The sequence below is a fragment of the Gekko japonicus genome, unplaced genomic scaffold, assembly GCF_001447785.1.
Source record: "Gekko japonicus isolate JY-2015 unplaced genomic scaffold, Gekko_japonicus_V1.1 scaffold7390, whole genome shotgun sequence".
In the NCBI taxonomy this organism is placed as follows: Eukaryota; Metazoa; Chordata; class Lepidosauria; order Squamata; family Gekkonidae; genus Gekko; species Gekko japonicus.
Genome location: NW_015162181.1, coordinates 5,469 through 15,356, shown reverse-complemented (window position 1 = coordinate 15,356; position 9,888 = coordinate 5,469). Strand labels below are relative to the sequence as shown.

The 9,888-nt window shown below is 51.5% G+C and overlaps 1 protein-coding gene across 1 annotated transcript in view; it reads left to right on the top strand.

The window, feature by feature from the left end:
* Window positions 1-820: 820 nt before the first annotated feature.
* The window catches only part of LOC107105683 (SRSF protein kinase 3-like), a gene marked incomplete at its 3' end in the record, with an annotated part of 12,923 nt that continues 3,855 nt past the window's right edge, over window positions 821-9,888 (top strand). Inside the window, exons 1-3 of the mRNA XM_015405680.1 lie at window positions 821-1,205; window positions 2,189-2,325; window positions 3,436-3,544. Coding sequence (XP_015261166.1) covers window positions 1,168-1,205; window positions 2,189-2,325; window positions 3,436-3,544 — 284 coding nt within the window. The remainder of the gene's footprint in view (window positions 1,206-2,188; window positions 2,326-3,435; window positions 3,545-9,888) is intronic.

Genomic DNA, 9,888 nt, shown 5'->3' with positions numbered 1-9,888 from the left:
GTTGGTAGTGAAAGAAATGTTGGATGAAATAATAGATAAAAATGTTCCTTTGACTCCAGAATGTTTTTTGTTAAATGTGATACCTGATAGATTTTCGAACAAAGAAATTTATTTTATAATGCAAACGTTAACGGCAGCAAGAATTGTTTTTGCTAAGAAATGGAAGGAGGATAGTATTTCTTCTAAAGATGAGATTATTAGTAAACTGTTTGAGTTAGCAGAAATGGAGAAACTAACCTGTATTATTGAAGAAAAGAGTATAGAGAAATATGAAAAATATTGGTCTAGGTTCTATAACTGGTTGAAAGAGTCAAATTTTGGTTTAAGTCCATGAAACAGGCATACCTTTGTGAGCGATAGGTATTTATTTAAAGTTGAGTGAAGATATCTGCCAAATGAAACATTGTTAAGCTTGAGTTTCTTCTCTGTATAAAATGTGAAAAATCAATAAATATAATTATTATTATTTTTAAAAAACAACCACAGAATTTCTGTGCATTAAAAAGGGGACAATCCAGCTAGAATCCCCGTTCGTCTGTCATGCTTGTTGTCTGCGTGGGGAGGATTTTGGAGGGTGGGGAACGTCCCCTTCCTGTTGCCTTCCCACCTGCAGCCGTACAACCTGAACGGGGACTGACCGCTTCTAGTGAGAATGAAGCCTCGGCCCCACGGGGGTGGGGGGGGATGGCCGTCCCTCGGCCTGTCCTTTTCCCCACCTCCCAAATTCCATTTCCATCCCTGGACAGCAGCTGCCGGGGACCTCCCGGGCTATTTTTAACCCCCCGCCGCCATCTTGTCTCTGTGAGCATTTGGGCTCTTATCGGGGAGGGGCAGGGCTCTGAGCTCAGCTGGTATTAATTCCTCTGTTACTAACAAGGGGGGCACGCTGGGCAGATAAGGTGCCGGGCCGGCGGCATCGTCTGCGTGGCTAGAGCCCCCGCCTTGCCGGTCCTGGCAGGCGTTCGCGGCAGATCCGGCAGCCCTCGCCCCGGACCCGGGGTCTCTCCCCCAAGGGATATTGTCGCTTTGGAAGGGGCCATTGGCCGTGGGGCCAACCGTGTGCCCTTTTCACTGACACGAACCAGGAAAACGGTGCGCAGCGGTCTCGCCCGTTTTGCCAACTGGTATCCCGGGCTCTGGGACGCTCTCCCTCTCGTGTCGGCCGGCATGGGGGAGACCGAACAGGAGGGACCAGAAGCCCATCGGTACGTACGTAGTTTTGCCGAAGAGTCGCCGCGGCAGTGGAGTTCATTGATTCAGGCCCCGTTAGACCCTTGGCAGGTAACAGAGTGATAAAATAATGACTTTCAAAAGAGAGGATGGGTGCCCGAGGAGTTTATGGTCTGGGAAGAGGACACAGGCGAGGAGGGGAAGAGGACACAGGCGAGGATCGGACAGGAGGATTGTGTGCGAAAGGCAGTTGTGTTGTGTACATCAGGGGTCTCCAACGTGGTGCCCCCGGGCACCTGCTGAAACCAAGTGTTTTTAGGAACCGGGGCTGGGGGGGGGGCTGGTTGGGGCTTTTCCCCCAGCAAGGCTTCTGATGGTCTGTTCAGACTTTGAAAACTGTCCCTTTGGCAGCGTCCGCCACCACAGCACCAGGCTCTTCACCGTGTGGCCGAAGGTAAGCCGTGGCAGCCATTTTGTGCCCGCCTCCGCCTCCCGCGGCGGCCATTTTGTGGCTGCGCTCGCCGTGCTTTGTCAGAATTCCAAAGGTGCCCACAGGCTCGAAAAGGTTGGGGACCCCTGATGTACACAGTCAGGCCCATAGCCAGGAAATTTCCAGTGGGGCGGGACCGGTGGGGTGTGACGTCACTTCTGACATCACAATTTCTTTTAAAAAAATATTTTGGGGAGAGGAACAGCAGCAGCAGTACCGAGGCAGCTCCCTTCAGCTTTTTAAAAATAATCACCCCTGTGAGGTAAATGTGTGGGGCGTGGCTGTAGATGAAGGGGGCGTGGCCCCAAACGGCCCCACCGTCGCCACAGGCCTACACAGTACCTGCAAATGGGGGGCAGCTTGACTCTGCGATTCTTTCCTCCCCAAAGGTAGCGCTCGCGAGCAGAAGATGTCTCCGGAGGTGGCTGCCGCCCCTCACATCCGCGGGAGCCAGAACACTTTTGAGACTGAGGGAAGCAGGGTCTTGGCGGCTTCTAACGGCTCCTTTTCTCCCCTCTCCCTTCACAGGCCTCTTAGTCCCTCCTGTTCCGATGACACCCCACGTACCCCCCCGGTTCCCCCCTTGCCCCTTCCTGCTGTGATCGGAGAGGGGATGTTGGGATCAGACGATGAGGAACAAGAGGACCCCCGGGATTACTGTCGAGGTATTTGGACATCGAGGAGAACCGGGGGCGGGGGTCTGCCGTCCTTTAGCCACGATAGCCGAGTGCGGCCTTCGATGTCGGAGGCAGAACGTCTCCAACTGTCCGGTGCTTGGGCACAGCCAGCAGGCTCTGCTTATGCCTTTCCCGGTGGGATGCATCTAAGCATTGTGGGAAACGGCTGGAGCAGGGTGGTCAAACATGCGGCCCGGGGGCCGGATTAGGCCCCCCCTGGAGGGCTTCTCAGGCCCGCAGTGGAACCGGCTGTCTTCTGCTGCTTCTCCCAGTTCTGCTGTTGATGCAGTAATTCAGAGCCAAGAGGTGTCAGTTATCAGACATGGTTAAATAAACAAAGTATTTGCCAGAGGGCTAATGTTTTAAGCGTGTTTTTTTTTTAAGGGGGAAAAAAACCCTTTGTGTCTGTGTCCTTTATAAAGTTTACATCTCCGCTACCTGGCATTGAGAGATGTAAACTTTATAAAGGACACAAACACAAAGGTGGTTTTTTTCCCCTTAAAATAAAAACACGCTACCTGGCATTAGGAGCTGCGGTGGCTCAAGTGGTTAAGACGCTGAACTGCAGGCTGTGGAAGGTCAGTAGTTCAGCAGTTCGAGACCCGAGTGTGCCGCGTGACGGAGTGAGCTCCCGTCTCTAGTTCCAGCTCCTGCCAACCTAGCACTTTGAAAGCAAGACATTGCAAGTAGATAAATAGGTACCACTTCGGTGGGAAGGAAACAGTGTTCCGTGCGCCTTGGTGTTTAGTCATGCTGGCCACATGACCACGGAAACGTCTTCGGACAGCGCTGGCTCTTCGGCTTTGAAACGGAGACGAGCACCGCAACCCTAGAGTCGGACTCGACTAGCTTTCGAGCAAGGGAAACCTTTACCTTTACCTGGCATTACGTTTTATGACACACGTGGCCTGACCTGACAAGGTCTCATTTATGTCAGATCCGGCCCTCATAAGTAATGAGTTCGACACCCCTGGGCTAGAGAGAGATCTGCTCTCACCCAACAGGGCTGATCATATGTGCTTACGACGTGCTGCCACGCAAGGGGCAGGCGACTCTCGAGATAGCAGTGAACTAAACCTCCCTTTGCTTCCTTGCTAGGTGGGTATTACCCAGTAAAGATCGGGGACCTGTTCAACGGGCGCTATCATGTGGTGCGGAAACTCGGCTGGGGGCACTTTTCGACCGTCTGGCTCTGCTGGGACATACAGTGAGTATCTGGGGGCCTGTGAAAGGGTGCAGAGAGCCGGCGTGACATAGTGGTCAAGAGGGTCAGACTGGGGTCTGGGAGACCTGAGTTCGGATCCTCGCATTGTGCCACGGGAACTCTCTGGCTGACCTTGGTCCAGCCACCCTCTCTCACCCTGACCTACCTCACAGGGTTGTGGTGAAGATAAAATGGAGGCGGGAAGGGACGACGTAAGCCGCTGTGGGTCCCCACTTGGGGAGAAAGGGAGGGTGTAAAGGAAACAAGTAAAAAAAAACCACGCCAGAGGAAGGAAGGGCGGGAAGAATCGGGCCACGTTCAAAGCCGTGTGGCGCCGTGCTTAGAGCATCGGCCTGGGACCTGGGTTCAGATCCCTTTTCGGATGTGGAACTCACTGGCCGTCCTTGGGCGAGCCCGCTTCTTCTCCGCCTAAATCCTACCTCACAGGGTTGTTGTGAAATTTAAATGGAGGAGAGAGGGACGGTGTTTGCGCCTCTGAGCTTTCTGGAGGAAGGGTGGAGTAAAACAGTATGTATAGATAGATGCACTGAACTGGATAGCCCAGGCTAGACTGATGTCGTCAGATCTCGGAAGCTAAGCTGGGTCAGCCCTGGTCATTCCTTGGAGGGGAGACTACTAAGGAAGCCCAGGGTTGCTATGCAGAGGCAGGCAAGGGCAAACCCAGTTCTGTTTGTCTCTTGCCTTGACCTGGTGGCCCAGGCTAGCCCGATCTCATCAGATCTCAAAGCTAAGCAGGGCAGACCCTGATTAGTACTTGGATGGGAGACCACCAAGGAAGCCCAGGGTTGCTATGCAGAGGCAGACAGTGGCAAGCCCACTCTACGCAGAGGCAGACAATGGCAGACCCACTTCTTTTCGTCTCTTGCCTTGACCTGGATGGCCCAGGCTAGCCCAATCTCGTCAGATCTTGGAAGCTAAGCAGGGTCGACCCTGGTTTGTACTTCTAAAGGAGACCCCCAAGGAAGTCCAGGGTTGTAGGGCAGAGGCAGGCAATGGCAAACCAACTCTGTCCATCTCTAACCTTGACCTGGATTCATTTATTTATTTATTCGGCTTACACCTCGCTCCCTTCCCCACCCAGCAGGGCTCGGATGGCCCAGGACAGCCCAGGCTCGTCAGATCTTGGAAGCTAAGCAGGGTGGGCCCTGGTGAGTCCTTGGATGGGAGAGCACCAAGGAAGCCCTGGGTTCCCGAGCAGAGGCAGGCAAGAGCTACCCTTTTCTGCGGCCCAGGACAGCCCAGGCTCGTCAGATCTTGGAAGCTAAGCAGGGTGGGCCCTGGTGAGTCCTTGGATGGGAGAGCACCAAGGAAGCCCTGGGTTCCCGAGCAGAGGCAGGCAAGAGCTACCCTTTTCTGCTTGTACTTCTAAAGGAGACCCCCAAGGAAGTCCAGGGTTGTAGGGCAGAGGCAGGCAATGGCAAACCAACTCTGTCCATCTCTAACCTTGACCTGGATTCATTTATTTATTTATTCGGCTTACACCTCGCTCCCTTCCCCACCCAGCAGGGCTCGGATGGCCCAGGACAGCCCAGGCTCGTCAGATCTTGGAAGCTAAGCAGGGTGGGCCCTGGTGAGTCCTTGGATGGGAGAGCACCAAGGAAGCCCTGGGTTCCCGAGCAGAGGCAGGCAAGAGCTCCCCTTTTCTGCTTGTCTCTTTCCTGACCTGGATGGGCCAGGCTAGCCTCATCTCATCCGATCTCAGAAGCTAAGCAGGGCAGACCCTGGTTAGTACTTGGATGGGATACTGCCAAGGAAGACTGAGGTTGCTGTGCAGAGGCAGGCAAGGGCAAACCACCTCTGTTTGCCTCTGCCCTGACCTGAATGGGCCAGGCTAGTCTCATCTCATCAGATCTCGGCTGCTAAGCAGGCTTGGCCACGGTTAGTACCTGGATGGGAGACCACTAAGGAAGACTGAGGTTGCTGTGCAGAGGCAGGCAATGGCAAACCACCTCTGTTTGCCTCTGCCCTGACCTGGATGGGCCAGGCTAGTCTCATCTCATCAGATCTCGGCTGCTAAGCAGGCTTGGCCTCGGTTAGTCCTTGGATGGGAGACCACTAAGGAAGACTGAGGTTGCTGTGCAGAGGCAGGCAATGGCATGAACACCTCTGTTTGCCTCTGCCCTGACCTGGATGGGCCAGGCTAGTCTCATCTCATCAGATCTCGGCTGCTAAGCACTAAGGAAGACTTCGGTTGCTGTGCAGAGGCAGGCAAGGGCAAACCACCTCTGTTTGCCTCTGCCCTGACCTGGATGGCCCAGGCTAGCCCGATCTCGTCAGATCTCAGAAGCTAAGCAGGGCAGACCCTGGTTAGTCCTTGGATGGGAGACCGACAAGGAAGACCGAGGTTGCTGTGCAGAGGCAGGTAATGGCAAACCACCTCTGAACGATTCTTCCCTTGAAACCCTTACAGGGTCTTCGTAAGTCAGTGATGATTGACAGCAATTTTTTTTTTTTTAAAAGATAGCTAACCCATCAAAGGGGCTCGTGTGGCTTTGGACTCCCATCAGAAAGCAAAACGCACCATTTTGAGAATCAGCAAAAATAAATGTACGATGAAGGCCAGGGAGGACAACAGGAAGAGGCAGGCGCTTGGGGGAAGGAGAGCAAAGAGGAGGAGGAGAAGCAGTAAACACAGGAAGTGGGTTTTGTACGGTTTGCTGCCGAGGTCTTACGTGTTCTTTTTTTCGCCCTCTTTTGTGGTGAGAACCAGAAACACGATTTTTTTTTAAAAAAGATGGTAATTGGGATTATTCTCCAGGTTGGCGGAATAGCTCCTTTGGAGCCTAAAGTGCACGGACCAGTGGTCCAGGCGCAAGGATGGGAGGAGTTGGAGCCAGAGGTGCCTGCGCAGGGCGGAGTGGTGGGGAGTGCCGTGAAGCCCCTCCTGACTAATGGCGGCCAGGGTTCCCTCTAAGCTGAGTTAGTGTGAGCCAGCTCACAGTTTGTTAGCCTCCAACCTGGAGGGATACAGAGCAGCGTTCCCTCTAAGGTGAGCTGGTGTGAGCCAGCTCACAGTTTGTTAGCCTCCGGCTCGCACATTTTTGTCTTAGCTCAGGAAGGAGGGCTCCAGAGCAGCGTTCCCTCTAAGCTGAGCTGGTGCGAGCCAGCTCACAGTTTTTTAGCCTCCGGCTTGCACATTTTTGTCCTAGCTCAGGGAGGAGGGCTCCAGAGCAAACTAATTTCTGCAGCAGCCACATCGCTCACTCACAACTTGAATGCCAGTCGCTCACAAGGTAGAATTTTTGCTCACAGGACTCCACAGCTTAGAGGGAGCAAGCAGTGTTCAGAGGTGGGTCTTGCCATCGCCTGCCTCTGCACAGCAACCCCTGTACTTCCCGGTTGGTGTCCCATTCTAGTACTAACCATGGCCGACCTCACTTAACTCCTGAGATCTGATGAAATTGGGCCAGCCCGGGCGATCCAAGAGAGCGCAGCTAGTGTGCTGTTAGATATGTTCAGAAAGTTCACATGTTGCATGTCCAGAGAGAGAGAGTGAGAGTAATATACGAGAGACCTCCTAGTTGATACAAGATCAGCGTTATAGAAGCAACCAGGGAAACGTTTTGCATATAATGCAATAGATACTATATTGATATTTTATACCAAGTGGAAATTAATTCATACATTCATAAAGTACCACCTATTCATTCATACATAAGAATCTCAGTATTATAAACAGATCACAATACATTAAGAGAATCACAATACATCAATATATTAACGACGCTTCCGGCTTGAGTCTTCGTTTCGCTCCTCAGAAGTAAATTCTCTTATGACTTCCTCAGAAGTAAATGCTCTTAATCAACATTTTGCACTGAGTGTCGTCTCTTTTATTTTCCAAGGTTTTTTCTCTCTCTGCTTATCAAAGCTTATGTTCCAAATAGGAAACAACAACCTTCACGCCAGGCTCCAGTCCAGTCTGCTGCACGCTATGAAATGCAAAGTATTGAATAAAAGAATTTACTTCTGAGGAAGTCAAAAGGAGAATTTACTTCCGAGGAAGTCTAGGATCCTAGGAGCGAAACGAAGACTCAAGCCGGAAGCGTCGTTAATATATTGATGTATTGTGATTCTCTTAATGTATTGTGATCTGTTTATAATATTGAGATTCTTATGTATGAATTTTTTTTTATTCATACATAAGAATCTCAATATTATAAACAGATCACAATACATTAAGAGAATCACAATACATCAATATATTAACGACGCTTCCGGCTTGAGTCTTCGTTTCGCTCCTAGGATCCTAGACTTCCTCGGAAGTAAATTCTCCTTTTGACTTCCTCAGAAGTAAATTCTTTTATTCAATACTTTGCATTTCATAGCGTGCAGCAGACTGGACTGGAGCCTGGCGTGAAGGTTGTTGTTTCCTATTTGGAACATAAGCTTTGATAAGCAGAGAGAGAAAAACCCGTGGAAAATAAAAGAGACGACACTCACTCAATGCAAAATGTTGAAAAAGAGAATTTACTTCTGAGGAAGTCATAAGAGAACTTACTTCTGAGGAAGTCTAGGATCCTAGGAGCGAAACGGAAGACTCAAGCCGGAAGCTTCGCTAACTTGAAAAAGAGAATTTACTTCTGAGGATGTCATAAGAGAACTTACTTCTGAGGAAGTCTAGGATCCTAGGAGCGAAACGGAAGACTCAAGCCGGAAGCTTCGCTAACATATTGATGTATTGTGATTCTCTTAATGTATTGTGATCTGTTTATAATATTGAGATTCTTATGTATGAATTAAAGGTAAAGGTTCCGTTGCTCGAAAGCCAGTCGAGTCCGACTCTACCCTTGTGGTGCTCATCTCCGTTTCAAAGCCGAAGAGCCAGCGCTGTCCGAAGACGTTTCCGTGGTCATGTGGCCGGCATGACTAAACACCGAGGCGCACGGAACGCTGTTCCCTTCCCACCGAAGTGGTCCCTGTTTATCTACTTGCAATGTCTTGCTTTCGAACTGCTAGGTTGGCAGGAGCTGGAACTAGAGACGGGAACTCACTCCGTCATGCGGCACACTCGGGTCTCGAACCGCTGAACTACCGACCTCCCACAGCCTGCAGTTCAGCGTCTTAACCACTTGAGCCACCGCAGCTCCGTGTATGAATTAATAGGTGGCATTTTATGAATTAAGCCCTTTAAAAATTAATTTACACTTTGTGTAAAATTTCAATATAGCATCTATTGCATTATATAAAAAACGTTTCCCTGGTTGTTGTTTCTATAACTCTGATCAGAGAGAGAGAGTAAGATGGTGATCCACAAAACAGCGTTGCCGTATGTCCTCCGGACGTTACAGGAGTAGCTCCTTTCCGGGGCTCAACTGAGCCAAGAGCAACCCCGGGCTGCCTTGCCGGTCTCCCATCCATGTACTAAAAATGGGCCGACCCGGCTTAGCTTCCAAGATCTGACGAGATCGGGCTGACCTGGGCCATCCGGCTGAGGGCAAATGATGAACAGCCGTGGTTCTCCATCGCCTGCCGCTGCGTAGCAACCCCGGACTTCCTTAGTGCTCTCCCCTCCAAGTACACCAAATGCCAGTTTGGTGTCATAAGAACATAAGAGAACGCCAGTGTTGGATCAGGCCAAAGGCCCACCCAGTCCAACACTCTGTGTCACACAGTGGCCAGAAATACCAGTGCCCTCAGGAGGTCCACCAGTGGGGCCAGGACACTAGACGCCCTCCCACTGTTGACCCCCCCCCAAGCACCAAGAAGACAGAGCGTCCCTTGCCCCAGAGCCCCTATCTATACCTTGTGGCTCATAGCCACGGATGGACCTCTGCTCCATATGCCTATCTAATTCCCTTTTGAAGCCGTCCACGCTTGTAGCCGCCACCACCTCCTGTGGCAGTGAATTCCAAGTGTGAATCACTGTTTGGGTGAAGAAGGACTTCCTTCTCGTGGTTAAGAGCAGCAGACTCTAGCATGGAGAACCGGGTTTGAGTCCCCACTCCTCCACATGGAGCCAGCTGGGTGACCTTGGGCCAGTCCCAGTTCTCTCAGAGCTCTCTCAGCCCCACCTATTTTATTGGGTGTCTGTTGTGGGGAGAGGAAGGGAAAGGAGCTTGTAAGCAGCGTTCCCTCTAAGCTGAGTCAGTGTGAGCTAGCTCACCGTCTTCTAGCCTCCGGCTCACACGTTTTGGTCTTAGCTCAGGAAGGAGGGCTCCAGAGCAGTGTTCCCTCTAAGCTGAGTCAGTGTGAGCCAGCTCACCGTTTTCTAGCCTCCGGCTCACACGTTTTTGTCTGAGCTCAGGGAGGAGGGGCTCCAGAGCAAACTAATGTTATGCAGCAGCCCAATCGCTCGCTCACAGCTTCACTGCCAGTAGCTCACAAAG